General features: G+C 45.2%; 1 protein-coding gene across 7 annotated transcripts in view; it reads left to right on the top strand.

The window, feature by feature from the left end:
- Positions 1–18,884, top strand: part of RBFOX1 (RNA binding fox-1 homolog 1) — a 1,464,646-nt gene that overhangs the window by 1,265,735 nt on the left and 180,027 nt on the right. For all 7 annotated transcript variants that reach the window (XM_036278888.1, XM_036278885.1, XM_036278887.1 and 4 more), the window contains one exon: positions 17,241–17,483. In XM_036278888.1, coding sequence (XP_036134781.1) covers positions 17,241–17,483 — 243 coding nt within the window. The remainder of the gene's footprint in view (positions 1–17,240; positions 17,484–18,884) is intronic.

Here is an 18,884-nt window from a genome sequence, read left to right as displayed (position 1 = left end):
GGCTGATGGCCACCACTTCAGGACCACAGTGACTGCATATATTACAAGTTCTTAAAATTCTCCAAGTGGAATTCCAAAATGTGCTTCACAGAGATAGAAGGAGATTGCATGAACATTGTTATATGTTCCCATATAATATTATTATTTGTTGCATGACCCAACTTCCTTCTAAGAGGACAAGGTATTACATTATTCTTAGCTGGTTTCCTGGGTGATTGTATTTCTATCCTTGGACCCTAAGCTCCCTGAGGTAGTGAGTGACATCGCTTAACATGGTGTCTCCAGTGACCAGCATATAGCTGATGCCTCATTTTCCCAGGGCTGCCATAACAAAGTACTACAAGCCAAATGGATTCAATAACAGAAATTTGTTATCTCAGAGTTCTGGAGGGTGGAAGTCTAAGATCAAAGTACTGGCAAAGTTGTTTCCCTCTGAGAGCCGTGAGGAGGAATCTCTTCCATTCCTCGCTCCTGGCTTCTGATGTTTGCTGGCAATCTTTGGCACTGCTTGGCCATAGAGGCATCCCCCAGTCTCTGCCTTCATCTTCACGTGGTGTTCTTCATTGCAAGTCTGCATCCAAATTTCCCCTTTATATAGGAACAGCCACATTGGATTAGTGGTCCACCCTACTCTAGTAGGACCTCACTTTTACTTCACGATTTATGTTTGGAATTACTCCATTCCCAAGTAAGGTCATATTTGAATTTAGGGGGAGGACACGCTTCAACAATAGATGTCCAATAAACTGAAGTCAGATACACGAGTCAATAATATGTGAATGTAAAGCCTTGTTCGAGTGAGTTCCAAGAATGTTCCAGTCCGTCTGGGAAAGATTGGCAGCGTGTTAAAAGTCAAACAAGAAAACTGGTTAGTTAAGAGGATAAATGGGCACTGCATGCTGCAGAAACACAGACTGTACAAACAAATTTAAAAATATTTTAGAGCCCGGCTGGTGTGGCTCAGTGGTTGAGCATTGACCCATGCACCGAGAGGTCACTGGTTCGATTCCTGGTCAGGGCACGTGCCCAGGTTGTGGGCCAGATCCCCAGGGTAGGACATGCATGAGGCAGGCAGTCAATGTCCTCTCTCATGGATGTTTCCTCTCTCCCTCTCCCTTCCTTTCTCTCTGAAATCAATAAAGAAAAAAAGTATTTTAAGACTATTTCTCGCAGGCCTTTTGAATCAAACTTACTTAATTTCCATGAGCCTCAGTTTTCTTTGCTGTAGCTGCCCTCGGGTTATTTGAATTAATTAACTTGAATGTCTTGAGTTACATATAGAGCGATCACACAATTTATGTGACTAGGCTTCCACACTATTGATATCTGAACAAGGCTGCTCACCGCGAGGCTAGTTCTCCTATGTATAATCCAGGCCGATTTTCCCCATATTTCTGAGAACCTACCATCTTGCTTGGATCCAGTTTGACTTTTCACAAGCACCCCTCTGTTTTCAGTGAGTCTGGCCCTGCTCTGTTCCAAACTGTATGACCCTCTCAGCTGGCTCAGCGTTCCCTCGGAATCGTCTTTACCTGTCACACATCCTGGGCTACAGAACAACAATACGTGTGCACTAATGAAGCATAAGTGGGGAAGTCAAGGTTCTCCAGTCTCAAGTGGTACTTTAGTTGAGGACCACGGGCTCAGAAATCCTTGTGTTGGGACAGGGGCAGTTATTAAACTTGGCTCTTCACTTAGGAAGGGGGTTTCAATGCCTTTGGACTTAATTATTATTATTATTTTTTCAAGTAATAACTTCAGTACTGGCATGCTGATGTTTAGTTGGGTTACATTGAATTAGTAAGGCCAATAGAACTGCATTTTCCTTTCGTTCTGATAAGAATTTCGATTGTCATAATGTTCACATTTGTTTTTCTCATTCTCTATGTAAAAGTTTATGAAGTAGGGACGGAGGGAACCCAAAAGTGCATCATATAATCAAGCCTATTAATAAAGCTAGGCCTGGCCCATATGGCTCAGTGGTTGAGAGTCATCCCATTCACAGAGAGGTTGCTGGTTCAATTCCCGGCCAGGGCACATGGGTGCTTGATTCCCCAGTAGGGGGCGTACAGGAGGCAGCCAATCAATGTTTCTCTCTCATTGATGTTTCTATCTCTCCCTCACCCTTCCTTCCCTTCTAAAAATCAATGAAAACATTTAAAAAAATAAAAATAATCAGATAGCTAGACTCATTGGGTCCTGTGAATGGAAAACTTAGGAAGCAGTTGGGTGCAATGAGAATATATCTAGAGTTCAAAACCCAGCTGGAACATTTATTAACTTTCTGAACTAGGGTACGTCATTGAGTTAGCTGGGCCTCAGCTTTCTCTTCTTTTAAATCAGCAGTTCTCAACCTGTGGGTCGTGACCCCTTTGAGGGTCGAATGACCCTTTCACAGGGGTCGCCTAAGACCTAACAGTAGCAAAATTACAGTTATGAAGCAGCAACAAAAATAATTTTATGGTTGGGGGTCACCACAACATGAAGAACTGTATTAAAGGGTCTCGGCATTAGGAAGGTTGAGAACCACTGTTTAAATGTATGTGAATGGTCCCCATCCTACCTTCCTTCCAACATGGTGTGTGTGACTCAAACAGATAATGTGTAAATGTCCTAGTAACCTTTTACCTTCTATCCTTGGCTAAGCTATTGTGATGGTAATGAGAAGGGTAATGAGCCTCTGCTCTGTAGAGTTAACAAAATTGACCACCTGTTTCCTCTGTTTATTCCTTCTGTTTCAAGCCTTTGAGTTGCTTCAAGGGAAAAGGTTATATCAAGGATGCAGCTGAAATGATCGGCTCCCTCTCTCTTGCATTCTCTCTTTCTTCCCTTGGCTAGTTTCCCCCTGGTCTCTATCAGCATTGGATTCACTCTTTGATTTCACCGCAATGTTTTTGAGCATCTTCACTGTACACACCATTGTAAGAGTGCTAGCAATCTGGTGTAAGAAAGACAGACCTCACTCTCTGCCCTCAAGGGCCTGACTATCCCGTAGCATCCAGGTCTCTATTTCAGCTCTCTGTTTTGTATAGTTCCTATGGCTCTGAAAATAGTCTCATCACTTCTTTTTTTTTTTTTTTACTTCTTTTTTATTGATTCTGCCATCCTGAGCATGAGATATTCCTCCTCCTGCAGCTTTACAACAGGCCTTTCCATGTATTGTTTTGTCAACCTGTTTTATACCACCTGGTGATTTCCAGCTCACCCTTCACCTCTCAGTTTAGACATCAGTTGCCCTCCTCAATCAGCACTAGGGGAGAGGTGAGCCCTTTGTGATCCTTCCATTTCTCACGGCACATAGCCACTGAACTGTGAACTCCTGGTGCATCCTGTGACTCCTACCAGCAGTAGCTATAGAACTGCCTCAGCTGTCTATGCTCAACACCACCATAGCCCCTGAACCTAGCATAATACCTGCTGTCCAGAAGGTGCCCAATATTTAGCCACTGAAACCATTGCATGGATATCAAGGTCTTGCCTATTTGAGTAGTTCATTGCCCTTGCTTTCTGGCCATCTCTCCTAATTTTATTTCCTCTGAGTCCAAGTATAATTTATTTTATGACAGCCTTTTTTTTTTTTTTTTTTCCAGTTTGCAAACTATTAGAGGCTAAAACTTATGCAACACACAATGAAAGACAAGGTCATATTTTATCATCTTTGCCTGTTGCAGTAACCAGATTAGACATCTTTCTACAAGTGAGGTGAATGCAAGCCAGCAGATATTTATCATGTCAAACAGCTGATTACAAACTACAGCAGAAAAAAAGGAGGACATGTTAAAGATGAATAAATACCTCAAATACCTGCCCTAAAGGAGTTTACCATCTTCCAAGAGGCCATCTTCATAATCATGTGAGGAAACTGGATAATTGAAAATACACTCAAATATTTGGTTCAGTAAACTCGTAATGCAGGTGGTAGGGAGCTGTTGTATCTTCACTGTGTCATGTGTCATCAAGGCATCCAGCTTTGAGAGGGGACTGAAGAAGAAAGAAAAGAACTTTCCTGATGGGTAGAAAATTCAGTTTTTATAATGCGGTATGAGAGGAAATGACTTTGAGTCCATCCACATACCAGACAATGGCATCTACCCCTTGTAGTCATTTGTATCTTTAATATTTACTTTTCCCTTTGCGAGAACATTTCATTGTCTGTATCATTCCATGGGATGAGTATATGATTCTCTTTCTAGCAGTGTGACTTAATACTCCCAATTTTTTAAGTCTAGTGACAGACCTTTGGTGACATTTAGTGGGATGCTTTTCTCAGCAGTCCACAGTGGAGATGGTACTCTCTAGGCTGCTTGGTGTTGTCTGTATGTATAGTGACTTCCTCTCTTACAAAGAATGTTGCCTCATATTTAATCTATCAATTTCCTGTTTTGGAAGCAGGCAAAGAATCCTCTGGATAGCTATGACGGAATACGTAACACAATGATATTATCCCAAATTATATCTGCAGGGTCACTGTACACACACTATTTAAGGGAACAAATCCATCACTTTCCTTTTGTGATCCAGCTAGATGTAGTCGTATTAGCAATGGTGCAAGTCATTGAAATTCATCTCGAATATAAATTTGACACTGATGTTACCCTGGTGGTAGTGAGAAAGTCTTTTGCTTCTTTAGAAAATAGCTGTCTGTGAAAGGAGATAGATTAGGAACGTGAAAGTCTGCTCAAGATTGAGGGCTTCATACCCAGAACGCAGACTCTGTACTGAAGCATCAATGACAATGCGTGTGTCTGTTCCTTCCCTTATGACAACAGTTTTTGCTAATGAATTTGTGTGCTTGGTCAATGGTCTGTTACTTCTTCTACCCTTCTTTCCATACCCCTGTATTTGTGACAGTGGGAGGCAGCTCCAGATGTCACTTGGGGATAGATGGCTGGGATGCAATGGTGTTGATAGCAATCTATGCACAGCAGCTCAACTTTTACTGCCCTGACTCCTCATTGTGTTCACAGCAGTGCAGCATGGCAGTCACACAAGGTCAAGTTCTGGTTTTGACACTGAACTGTAGTTATTCAAGAGGTTGTCATTTGGGGAACCTGGATGAAGTATATCAGGAACTTCCTCTAAATTATTTTGAACTTCCTGCTCTGGGTCAGAATTGAATTGGTACAAATGTGAGTTTCATCTTACATAAATAGGGTGACTTCAGATTATTTTCTTATCCTTTCCAAACCTCCCATCTATAAAATGAAAATAATGATGGTGTCCCCATTATGAGATATGGGTTTCATTGAAGGAGTTACATTTATAGAACCTTTAGGGTGGTAGAAAGCATATGTTGAGGGCCCTTTTAACTATTCTGTTGTTATGAACAATGTCATCATCTCCGTCATCACCATGAACCCCCTTTAGGTTCTGGATCTTGGAATAGAGGAACAAGACCTCATACCTTTTTGAAAACCTCCAACTTGGGCTAGGATATGTCAGAGATTTAACAGAATGTATTTTGTAATTGAATTGTTCTACAGTAACCCATACAAATAAAACCCTTCATCTGAGCCAACAAAGAGATCACAGCTTACCTGAAAGGACCTCAGTTTTGGAGAAAGACCTGGGTTTGAGGTCAGCACCTGCTACTTGCTAGTTTAAGACCTCTTACTTCCTATTCTGGGAAATGAGCGTGGTAAAAATAAGTTTATTAGAAATATAAAAAAAAAAATAAGTTTATAAAAAGCAATACTTATATTATCTAACTTCATCTCTACAGGAACTAAATATATAGTGACTAGCACTGGCTGATGCTTACAATGAACTCCACCAATAGCAACTGCTCTTGCTGTTACTTTTAATTAATAATAGGAAATACGGCATTGATAACTCTTTCACATACAGATGGATGAATCCCATTTGCATGACTTTCCAACAGTGGAGACCAACATTTAACGATTTAACCTTGTTTCTCAGTAACCTGAGGTGCTGGGTGAGTCAGGACATTTCTTGATACTAGTAGGGATAAAGAGACTAGCTTGGGGGTTTATTTTTCATTCAAGAAAACATTCTGGCTGGCCGGTGTGGCTCAGTGGATTGACTGCTGTCCCATGAACTGAGAGGTCCCAGTTCGATTCCTGGTCAGGGCACATGCCCAGGTTGTGGGCTCGATCCCTAGTAGAAGATGTGCAGGAGGCAGTTGATCGATGTTTCTCTCTCACATCAATGTTTCTATCTCTTTCTCTCCCTTCCCCTCTCTCTAAAATATCAATAAAAACATATTTTTAAAAAAGAAAACATTTTTAGTGTGTGTGTGTAGACTATGAAATACTTAAAGGAACAATGATGAAAAAACAGATGAGGTTTCTGTCCTTTTGGAGTTTACAGTCGAGTTGGAGATAAACATCAAAATATATGTAGTGTGCCCTGTCTGGTGGCTAAGTGGTTAGAGCATCTGCCCACAGACCAGAGTCGTGGGTTTGATTCCGGTCAAGGGCACCTACCTCAGTTACCGTTTGGTCCCCAAGGTTGTGTGGGAGGCAGCCAATCGTTGTGTCTCTCTCACATCACTATTTCTCTCTCTACCTCCTACCCCCCTCTATCTGAAGATAAATGGGAAAATATCCTTGGGTGAGGATATATATATATATATATATATATATAGATATACATGATGTAAAAATATATGTAATGTAAAAATCAAAGTGTGTATAATGTTAAACTTGAACAAGTATTTTAAAGGGTAAGACAAGGCCCTCTGAGCCTCTGGGGTGGTGGTGAGCAAGACAGGAAAACCCACCTTCTTAAGTGCCTGATACTGATGGTTGGGAACCTCACTTGCTCCAGAGGCTGCTAATTTTTTAGGAGATGAGCACCTCCATTTCCCTTTGGAAGTATCACCTCATCAGCCACAATCTCCAGGCTCCCGGCTTGCACAGAGCACCATAAATATTTGATAGTCACTAACTTTTCAGGAGTTGAGAAAAACAGCCTCTACGTCGCCTTCTGTGACTCCAAATGGAAAATCAGGATGGAACATTTTGCAAACATGACACCTCGTCATTGCAAGCCTGCCACCCACTTGGCGGGTTTGCATTTCTGGGGCTGGTGTTTGTCAGCCTCAGCAAGATGGCTTCTGGTCTCCCTCTCTCTCTGCGTCCCTGTCCAGGCCGGGAAAGGGACAGGAAACAACTTGCTTCCACTTGAATCTGTGATGTGGAGACTTATTATCTCCGTAGTGTGTTTGTTTTTGTGAACTATAGCCTCAGAGCAGTCTCAGAGTTGAGACATGCTTTTCTGTAAGCCAGCATAGTTAGGAACAAATGTTCGTATATTTACCTAATTGAGGTGAGATAGGAACCCCCTCTATTTCAGAATGGAGTCTGATGGATTTGGGTAACCCGAAACTACTAGTTGTGTGAGTATGAGGCTGTAACTCTATCTCCCTTGAAAAGGGAATGAGTATGTACCGTATTGGGTTGTTGTTCAATGAGGTAATGTAGGCAAACCTGCCCTGTTGAATTTTGTATCCTCAGTGCTTAGAGCAATGACTGGTACAAAGTTAGTGCTCAAGAAAAGTTTTCTCATCACCACCACCATCACTATCACCACCACCATCACTACCATTACTACCACCATCATCATCACCACTGTCATCTTCATCGTCATCACCACCACCACCACCATCTCCATCTTCATCTTAGTATGGCTTCAGTGTCAGGAATTCTTCAATGAAACCAAATTAGGTTCAAGTTCTGGTTCTGCCACTTAACTAAGTTATGAGCTCCCATTGTGGAAAATGTTTTCAACTTATATATTTTTATATTTTTTGCTTCAGTTTTGTATCTTTAAAAGGGGGCCATAAGCCTGGCCGGTGTGGCTCACTTGGTGCATTAGACCATACACCAAGAGGTTGCTGGTTCAATTCCCGGTCAGGGCACATGTCCAGGTTGTGGGCCCGATCCCCAGTGGAGGGCATGCAGGAGGCGGCCAATTGATGTTCTCTCTCATTGATGTTTCTATCTCTCTCTCCATCTCCCTTCCTCTCTCTCTAAAATCAATAAAGAAAAAAATTTTTTTAAAGGGGGCCATATATGTATCTCACGGGGGTGGTTATGAGGATTAAAGATGTACCTAGCACATCTCCTAGCACAGAGTAGATGAAAAGTCAATGTATTTCTCCAGAGGGGACTCTTTGCTGAAGTTAAAGGGGGACTCATTTCATCCCCACAGTAGGATATGTGCCCTCACAGGACTTTCTGGATTATAAAACACGTTCCTGTAGACTTTCTCCCAAAACCATCACAAGAGACTCATTGGGGAGAAGAATATGTGTTATTATTTATATTAATAAACCGGACCCACTCAGGTTGAATGACTTGCCAATCGCTCCACCATTATGCCTCTGACTTCCTAACATCTGACATTGATTCCCTAGTCACAGTGCAAATAAAAGATAAGATAATAACAAACACTGGAAATTACCTAGCATAGCATTTTTTAATTTTATTTCTTTTAAGGCAATCCATAAAAGATTTTACATTGCAACCCAATTCACCCACATAAAACTTTCATGAAACAATATTCTTACTATTCTATTCCATTCGTTGTCAGTGTGCTATAGCTTATTTCATTTTTAAATGCCGGTGTAATCACACCTTACATGGGTTTTACATCCCAAGGGATTGCACCTATAGTTTAGGAAACACAGAAACTATTTCCCCAGCGTTGTGCATCAGAATAACCTCAAGCTCCTTTGCACAGAGCCTGGATCCCATCCTCAGACATTTGAAGCCAGTGTGACTGGGGTTACTTTGTGAGATTACCTCAGGTGCTCTGATCGTCATTTGGCTAAGAACCAATGTCCAATTGCTTCTCTGTTCCCACCAGAAATGTTCTTCTCTATTTAGTGTTTTTGTATTGGTGGTTGATCTGTTTCAGTATTGTCTCCATTACTCCCCAGAACATCCTTCACCAGGGAATTGTGCTGGTCTATCCCTCTTGCTTTTCTAAGGAAAAGTAAGACCCCTAGCTTTGGTTGCAGGACAGAAGTTTGGCTTTTTGTAAGGACAGGATAAAAGCTTATGGCTCATGAGAATGACGGAGCCCTGCAAGGAAGGAGCTGTGTTCTCCTGTGGGTGTGCAGCTCTGAGAAGCAGCGGACACACCCTTGAAGGACCTGCAATGGTGCTTATTGAATCCTGCATGAGCCGTATCCCCGGAGCATTATTGGAAATGGAAACAGAAGGATGGGACAAATACCATTTATCCAGATTTTCTTTCCAGCCTCAGAGAACTGGAATTAAAAATAAATAAATAAAGTAAAAAAAAAAAAAAAAAAATCACCCAGGCATTACCTGAGCTAGTACCACCTACAACCCAGCAGGAAAGTTGAATTCTTCCAGCCAGCCTCCTCTGCCCTCACCTCCTCCTTGGTTACACAATTTAATTACAAGTTTAATCACTTCAGAAACCCCATCCATCCCCTCCAGGGTTGCAAGGGCTCTCCTCCTTCCATAGCCAAGCATCTTGGCGGTAAGCAGCTATCTACGGGCAGGGTGGATAGGACTCTTGAAACCTCTCCTTTGATGAGCAAGAAAGACATGACCGAACAAAAACGAAAATTGTTTTGACATTTCACACTGCTTGTTGTACTTTTAATAATAAAGGGAGAACAAAGTATTTGTAGCTTTAACGAAAGAGGCAGCATTTGGCATTGAGATCACTGGGGATGTTTTTGTGCAAGGTTTTATTTTTGCTCCTTGGGAGAGAAGAGAAAACAATGAGCCCAAAGTTCAAGAAAAGAAAAAAAGCAAGAACCCTGTGTGTTTCCTTGATAGCATTTATCAGCACTGGGGTTTTGTGGTCATTGGTGGGTTCCTTTCTTGAGACCCTGTTGCCTCTCTTAGCTGTATTCTCCATACCAAGATGGTCTTGGACTTTGCCTACCACTTTATGGAACGTGATGAATGAGTCTGTGTCTACAGTGTACCATGAGCCAGGCTCCTGTGTGTGTTTTGCTGTGATTTGATTTTTGTTTTGATCCTCACCATCACCCCATGAAGTCACTCATGGTTATGCCCATTAAACAGAAGCAGAAACTGGAGCCCAGTGCATTGCAACAACGTGTCTCGATCACACAGCTCGTTGGCAGAGGAGCTGGGTCTCCGAACCTTCCAAACAACCGTCAGTCACAGTATGTTAAGATCACTTTACAATTAATCATGCAGCTTGGTTATAAATGTACGCCCAATGAGCGCATGGTATTTCTCTGAATTTACCTCTAACCATCCCTCTATCCCTTTGAGCTCTTTCTTCCTCTCTCCTGTCTTCCCATGCTACCCCAATGTCCCCCACCTCTTAAAAACATAAAACAAAAACAGGATAGTAGCCAGCTCCCCTGTGGATTTCATAACTTTGCATACCATATATTTAGTTTAGTAATGAAAAATTCCAGCTCCAGGCGATGCATAGGCTAGCATTTCTAATGTTTTTTAAACAGCTATTAATGTAGCCGAGTGCTGTGCGGTGTGGCGTGCGCGCACGCGTGTGTGTGTGCGCGTGTGTGTGTGTGTGTTTTCTTCCTCCACTATATAATCATCTGCTCAGTGTGCTCTCTGAAACAGAGCAGGAGCCAGAGGAGGAGCGAGCTGTGATTGATGGGCCAGGCCTGGCTGGCGGAAAGAGTCCCATCTGGGGTTGGTTTGGGGAGCAGTCAGATGTTGAGGGGGAGGTCAGCCAGGCGGCTTCGGCTCCCCCTCCTGCAACACCCCAGCCATCTACAGGCTGCACAGCGCACACACCCTGGCTCCTAACTGAGGCTTGCTCTGAGCAGATGCTCTGTGGTGTGGGTCTAGCACAGCTGCTAAGTTTATGGAGGAGAAAGCAAGCAGGATGGTGCAGCAGGTATTTTTTTTTCCCATTTTATTTTTCACTCGCAATTGTGATTTGAATTAAGCTGCAATCTCTCCTTGCGGTCGAGTCTCTGTTGCTCTCTGCGATGTATATCCTGCCCCTTGAATCACGCCGGGAAAAGGAGGGGATTTCAGCTAAGAGGTTGTGTGTGTCGGCTTTCTGCTTGATGTGCGGAACTGAGCTGGTCTTAGAACTAACAGGTTAATGGTGTCATTTTGCATTTTTCTCCTTTGTTTCAACGCCCCCGGGGGCACGATGCAACTTACTTCTCCTTGTATTCTGGCACTGGCGGTTTTCTCTGAACAGGCGCAATTTCTTGCCAGAGAATTGGAACAGACCAGCCCCTGAACTCAAGGAAAACAAACTGTCAGCCAGACTGGAGACTGTGGGCAACCAAGAATGGCTAGTTCTCTTCAGCGGATCTGGGTCGCTGGGGGGTCCCACGGTGGAGTGGCTGCTTTCTTTGGCTGTGTGGACAGATGCAATGAGCTGCTTCATTAGGGCTGGACAGTCCCTGTGCATGTCTTCATTATAAGGGCTGTGTTTAGGCCAGAGGAGGGTTTGCAGGTCAAGGGTTTGCGGTCTGGGGCAAATGAATTCCAGGAGCCAAGGGGAGAAGATGTTTGGGAAGTTTGACCGTTACAGCCAGGGAAACACGCACACGCGCGCACACACAGAAAAACCCTGATTATTTTAAAGTCCGCTATGAAGCGGCCACATCCCCCTCACAGGCGGTCACATTGAAAAGAACCAACCTGTTCCGTGCCCTGCCATGTAAAGACAATTTCTCTGTTGAAATGTGGTTTGCATTAGATGTCGAGCCAAACTATTTTTCCAAGGCAAATGGGCTGCCAACCTTTGTTCTCTTACTAGTTTTCCAAAACTACTTTACTAAACCACCCAGGGCAGTGGATGGGAGAAGAGAGGTATCTGGAGGGAAAAAAAAAAAAACCCTCTTATTTTCTGACTGTCCCCTGAGCCCACCTTGAGGAGGAGATTGAGGGGGAAGGATGTTTCGGTGATCAGGGAGTTTCTCCTGCATCTGAGGAACGGCTGTCGGAATGTCTGCTTGCTACAGAATCCACACACTATGCTAATAGACAGATTACGGTGTTTGTCTTAAAATAGCAATACTATCCTGGCTATTTCATGCTTCAGTAAAATATTTAAATTGAAATGGCTTTTTTCTTTCTTTCTTTCTTTTTTTTTTTTGCTTTGGTGAACTCGAATTGGTTGCATTTTAATATCTGTTTGCTCTCAGTAACTGGAGGTCCCCCAGCATCCTGCCACTGGGCTGCTCTCATGGAGGTTCGGTGTGTGAGGACCAGAAAGTTTCTTCTGCGTTTTTCCTAAGTGATGTTCTTTACTTCAAGTTTCTACCTCGTTTTTCAGCAGCATGATGGGGTTTTAAAATATCCAGTCCCGGCTCCCTCCTCCTTTTGTGTATTTAGCAGCCACCCAAGAAAGTGCAAGCACTGAGAATTAGATGTTAGGTTTGCAGAATCTCTTGAAGCGCTTGGTCGATGATGTGGGACGAGGTGTGCGAGTCAGGGCCCCTCCCTGTCAGCGCAGAACGCCCGCCAGCATCTTGACTGTGCACATACCCGCATCTCTGTGCTCGGTTCGCTTATTTCGGGAAGGTGGGGGTTTGGCATTGGAGGAGAAGAAAGCAGGCAGCTTCTGCAAATGAGGGAATGTCTAGCCAGAACGCTCCAAATAACTTTTCCCTGTCACTGTCACCTCCACGAAGTTGGCTTCAGCTTCCAACCAGGGGCCTGTCCGTGTGCCCAAAACTTGCCTTGACCTAGAGTGGGAAAGGTGCCCTTCCTGTGAATGTGTTTCTCCAGAAGACACATTTCAGCCACGCTGAGAATCTAGGAACATCACTAGGGAGGAAGCAAAGGCGTCTCTGAAGCCATTTGAAGGTGAAAAGCAACCCCATGGGAAGTACAATGATCTTAATTAAATATTAGCGGTAATTAGCCCAAAGCGCAAATGTTGGGAATATTAATTAGGGTCTCTCTGGAACTGCTGTTGGTGTTAATAAGTGACTGTGGGGGGTCCCACCAACACCTGTGTGAGGGCTCCAGGAACAGGGCAGCGTCCAGAGCCCTGCTGACCCCAATGTACGGTGGATTCCCTGGCAACCGCGGGCACGGTCCTCGAGCTCAGTGCCCTGGGTATATCAGAATGCACAGGTTTGGTAGAAAATGGCGTTTGTCCTGGCTCCAGGGGTGCCCCCAGTTGGCCCTCGCTTTCCCTCAGTTGGCCTCACTCTGAAGCAAGACCCTGGGCTTGAGAGGCAGAGTTATCCAGGCTGGAGCTCTAGCACCCACCAAGGGTTAGCACCCGCACCCAGCTGATGGAGTGCTGACATCTTTGAATTAAGTACCCCAGCTCCCGACTCCCCCAAAGGGTGTAACACACCACCAGGTGGAAACAGGTCTTGAGGCCCTGGTGTGTGTGTGTGACAGAGAGAGGTTTATTTAAAATGTGGACAAATCTTACCCCAGGCCAGCCCTGCTGAACGAAGGGCATCTGGGCACAGGACAACACGAGCTCTGGTTCAGCTCCTGACTCCCCAGACATCTGGGGCTGAATAACCCGGGTGGTGGGGCTATCCTGTGCATTACAGGGTGTTAGCAACACCCCTGGTCTCAACCAGATGCCAGTAGCAACCTTCTTCCCAAGTTGTGACAATGAAGTCTCCAGGCACTACCGAATGTCCCCTGGGAACAGTGTCCTGCGTTTGAGAACTGGGCGAAGCACCCAGCACGGTGCCTGGCACCACTACGCCTGCGGGCAGGCATCTCTCGGTGTGTTTTCTGACCACACTGCTGAAGTGACGGAGCAGAGGGGCCTGTGGCCATCACGGATCTTCCCCCTCCGAAGCCCGCTTGTGCTGACTTTCAAGCCTATACATGTGTTTACAATTCAGTGAGCCCGGGACAGAAAGCAAATTCGGAAACAGGCCCCCTCTCACCCTTTCACACTGTCCTCAGCACTGACGGTCTCCAAGTCCAGCTGAGCCATCCCTCTTGGTTCAGAGAGAATGCACCCCTTTCTCTCCCTGCTTTATTGCAGCTTTATTTCCCGCTCTATTTATGCAAGCATGGCTTCTGAATCGGCATCGGACTATCACTATTAATGATACCCTGCCACAGAGAGTAGAAGCTTTTTTTTTTTTTTTTTTTTGCAAAGGGTCAGAGATTTAAATAGGTTAGGCTTTGGGGCCGTAGGGTGTCTGTCGGAACTATTCCACTCTGCCATCGTAGCACAGTGAATGGGGCCGTGTCCCAATAAAACTTTGTTCACAAAAACAAGTAGTGGGCCAGATTTATCCCATGGTCATTTGCCAGATTCTCACCGTCTACTCCCCTAACTATCTCCTGTTGCCAAATTAAGCTGTATCGAGCCCAGAGTTCCTTAGTCGAGCATGCGTCCACTCAGCAAACCTTTGTAAATGCCTACTTTGCAGCTAGCATGCTGCTGTGAGCTGCAGATGGAATGGGAGTGTGACGCAGTCTTTTGCCTCCAGGATGCTCAGAGACAAGCAGGCAGGCAATGGCTGTACTTGGAATTGTGTGACAATGTGGCCACGGGCCACAGTGAGGCATAGAAGGCAGGCAGCTGATGTGGTTTAAGGGTCAATGAAGGCTTGCTGGAGGAGACAGAGCTTGTACTGGGACCTGAAAGAGGAGTAGAGACTAGCCAGGCAAGGGAGCAGGGAGGAGGCTTTTCAAGAAGTGGGAGCAGTACATGGGGAGACTTGATGGTGTTGGGAGGATGGAGTGATCTCAGGCTTCCAGAGGGCAGGCCCTTCTTTCTCCAAAACAGATAGCGCTCAGGCCCTAGCAGAGAGCCCCGCAGTTTTGCTGGGGGTGTGGGACTGGGTCACTGTTCCCGAGATCTCTCTGCAGAGAGGAAAGGCAATGGGCAGTGTTCCCATGAACGTGGTTTCTGCTGGAGGGGTGGAGAGGAACCTTTGTCGTTAGGGACCAGCTCTCTCTACCATTGCTCCTGCGATCGTTTTATGCTCCCCTACGAGACCACACCCGGAGTGCTCCCAAGTCTTCCTTTCAGTTCAGAGATGAGCCAGGTGGAAGGTCGGGCAGGCTGAACAGACCTTGGGGCACAAGTAGAATCTTCTGCAATGAATTTCTCTTTGAAGGGTTCTCAAGGTCCCATAGTTTCTGGGTCTTCTCTTCATCCAGAGAGAAGTGGCATCCATATGGAATTCCTGTACACAAGGATATGTTCCTTGCACAGCCCTATAGAAGAAACGGCTGCTTAGTAGGCTCCTAGACAGCAGAGCGTTTTAGAAAATGGCTTTACTAACTGCAGGTAAAGCTGATCCAAGACTTCAGATGATGTCACCGGGGCTCAGTTGATCTGTTTCTCAGTGTCTGGTTTCCGTTCTCCTCTGGGTTGGCTTCGGCTTTAGGCAGGCCCTCTTCAAGAGGTAGTTCTTGGCAGCTCCCGGCTTACATTATTTTCACAGCTGTCAATGACCGTTGAAAGAGAACTTCCTCCCAAAACTCCAGCAAAGTCTCAGGATTAAGCCTCATTGGAATTGTTAGGGCTTAACTCACCAGCTGATTTAGATAGAGGGGCACGAACCCACATCTGTGAGAGTAGATGTCTGGTTAGTCAGGTCGGGTCATGTGACTGTGTCCAGGGGTCATGGGAGGTGAGGCTCGGCCACATCTGCACTAGGTTGAGAGTGGATGGGTCCCCTCAAAAGGAAACCGAACATTTTCCTTGAAGAAATCTGACCACTGAGCAGCAATGACAATAAATGTCTTGTGTGTGCTAGGGGTGAACAGGGTTAAATTTTCATGGACAGTGATTGAACCACAGCACAGACAGACCCTGCTCAGCCCCAAATGCTGTGCAAATGTGTTTGAGAGAAATGGCTGTGCGATTCTGCTTCCCATGGCACAGGCATTTGGAGAAATTACTCTGGGGGAGGAAAAGGCCTGATGAGAATATTTTCACTTGTAAAATGTTTTAAACTGCGCCGAAGCTTAGTTCCCTTCATGTGTCATCTTAACATTCTAATTACGGTCCCCTCTAAACAAATGAACCAGCTCTGTGTGCTGCCATGAGAATCCACTCCGTTGCCCCTCTGTGGCACGCTTTGGTGGTGCTCAAGTTGCTTTAACTGGAAAGGTTCTCAGATCTTGGTGGTGAGGACTGAGGAGATGTGAGCAATTCTGACATTTCTGCCCTGCTATCATTACATGAGGGCTGAAGTCACCTCTCATTGACCACAGACAATGGGAGAGGCAGCTACTTGGTGTCCTTAATTGCTAAGGTTTTTTTTTTTTTCTTCCCTTTTTCTTCTGTGTCTTTCTGACTGTGCAATCCCATCTCTTGAGACCATGGAAAATTCAGAGCTCTGGATAGCAGTTTCTGCTGCTGCTGTTGCCGTGTGTGTGCATGTGCACGTGCACACTTGTGTGTGTGTGCGTGTGTGTGTGTGTGTGTGTGTGTAGGGTAGGAGAGTTATGGGGGTGGGGGTGGAGGTGGAGAGAGATAGATGTTTCCTGAAATGGAAGCATTTTAATTCAGGGTGTTTTTGTGTGTTTTTTTTTAATGCTTTTGACTTGGCTGTAATTATCATACTGCATGTTTTGCCTAGATCTGAAGGGTGAATTGTTATATAATACTCTGTGCTTATAAAAAATAAGGCAGGGGTGGGGGGAGGTATTGACTAATGAGCCTGAGTGAAGTCCAGCACTTTGCAGAGATACTTAAAATGGGGATATCACAGAGTGCCATCTTTGTCCAAATTAGGCCCTGAATTTTCATTGGCTGCCTCATATTGGCACCAGGCACACACACACACTCACACACACACACACACACACACACAGTGGTCATTTAAGAAACCCCTGCAGCCCCATTATGTGAGCCAAGCCACATAAAACTTTGATTAAATTCAAATGCTTAGATGAATTGTCTCTCCTCTCAAGAGCACGCGTGTTCAATTTTATCTCTCTTGGCATTTTAAGTAACAAAGCAAGGCTCTGCTGTCACTGGAGACAACTACCGGCTCACGTGTCCCCAAGTGGAACGAAAGAAGGGAGACCTGCCATCCGTGGAGCTCAGACCCTCCCAGCCTGTGGCTGTCGGCTGGAGGCTCGGGGAAAGTGACATCCCCTTTCTCAGCCTTAATTTCTCCACCTGTAGAATGGGTATAAATGATGGTGACGGCTTCCTCAGCGTCTGGTGAAGATGCACTGGGATGCATGGCAGGCTCCTGGCACAGGGCTGGCACCGCACGGTGTCTGGGTAACTGTGGTCCCTGGGCCTGGGGAACGGTTCTGCCCAGTGGCCCACTCACGGTTTTCCCCTTCTCTCCACCTCTGATTTTTCAGGGTAATCAGGAAGCAGCAGCTGCCCCTGACACAATGGCTCAGCCTTATGCTTCGGCCCAGTTTGCTCCCCCCCAGAACGGCATCCCCGCTGAATACACGGCCCCTCATCCCCACCCTGCGCCAGAGTACACCGGCCAGACCACCGTCCCCGAGCACACGTTAAACCTGTACCCGCCCGCGCAGTCGCACTCGGAGCAGAGCGCCGCGGACACCAGCGCGCAGACCGTCTCGGGCACCGCCACAGTAAGTGGGCTCCAGCTCGGGCCGGGCCGGGGCGGGGCGGCAGGGCCCCCGGGGTTCCCATAGTGATGGCGGGGCGCACCCCAGTCCAAGCCCGCCATGCAGTCCCTAAACCTATCCTTGTCACCCCAGCTCTGCCAAGTTCACCTCATCCACAGGCATCCTCTCCTAGTACTTACTGAAAGGGACACGTTTTCCCTTAACTGCGTTTATTTGTCAAGGGAAACTTTCGTCTCCTTTCTATTCCTACAGTTTTGCCTTTTCTGGAATTAGGTGTCATCTCAATGGAATCATACACTATGTATCCCCTTTTTTAATGGCTTTGCAGAGATATAATTTACATCCCATAAAATTCACCCATTTTAGCTGTACAATTCAGATATTTTGTGTATTTACAGAATCGGGCAACCGTCACTACAGTCTGATTTGGGGATAATTCCATCACCCCAAACACAAATCTGGGGCCCATTTCCAGCCACCTGCATTTCTGCACCGGCCCTCCTTCAGCCCAATGCATTTCAGATTCAACCTTGCTGTGTGTGTTCTTGTTTCTTTCATTTGTGGCTGAGCCGGTGGGGTGTAGAGGCCTGGACTGCAGAGGGGCAGCAGGAGGGAATTTCACAGGGCGGTGGAACCTTCTGCACTTTCCTGGTGGTGGTTACATGACTTTATGCACCCAAAAGAGTACATTTCATTGCAGGTGAATGGGTTAAATGGGCTAAAAACAAGCCGACAGAAAAGAAACATTTTAACACTGTTAATGAAAACTAATGTTTTTGGCTGTTACTCTAAGATGATCCTGAACAAAAATAATTATCGAAATTAAACTGTTTGGGAACGACCTAAAATAACCATGCATACCAGATGTACACGTACATTTGTGAAACCCTGTTCTGCAGAATTCTTTAGAAGCTTGGGCTCACCGAGCCTCTAATCTAGAACATTTTGGAATTGCAAGGCAATTGTGCCTCTTTCTCCTGCTCCCTAGCCTCTGCAAAACCATTATTGGTAAAGAAGTTTGTTGTTTTTAAGAGTAAAATATTTCTTGTAACTAAAAGCAACAGGTGACTAACTGTGGCACCTGCTACCTAACCTGGAGATTAGATTTGGAAAATTTGACAAATCATGCACATTCTAAAATGTTCTATTGCTTTCTCCTATTTTTTTATTGTTGCACAAAACACAAAAGTTACCGTTTTAACTATTTTAATGTGTAAATTCAGTGGCATTAGGAGCATCACAGTGTAATGCAACCATCGCCATTATCCAGGTCAAGATTTTCATCACCCAAAGGAAACCTTTGCCTCGCTCAATTCTGCCTTCCCCCAGCCCCTGGCAACCACTAATCTGCTCTCTGTCTGTATGGATTTGCTACTCTGCATTTTTCATAACAATGAAATTATA

The sequence above is a fragment of the Molossus molossus genome, unplaced genomic scaffold (assembly GCF_014108415.1).
Source record: "Molossus molossus isolate mMolMol1 unplaced genomic scaffold, mMolMol1.p scaffold_m16_p_3, whole genome shotgun sequence".
NCBI classification, from domain to species: Eukaryota; Metazoa; Chordata; class Mammalia; order Chiroptera; family Molossidae; genus Molossus; species Molossus molossus.
Note: the sequence above shows the minus strand (reverse complement) of the source record. Positions and strands in the feature narration are given on the sequence as shown.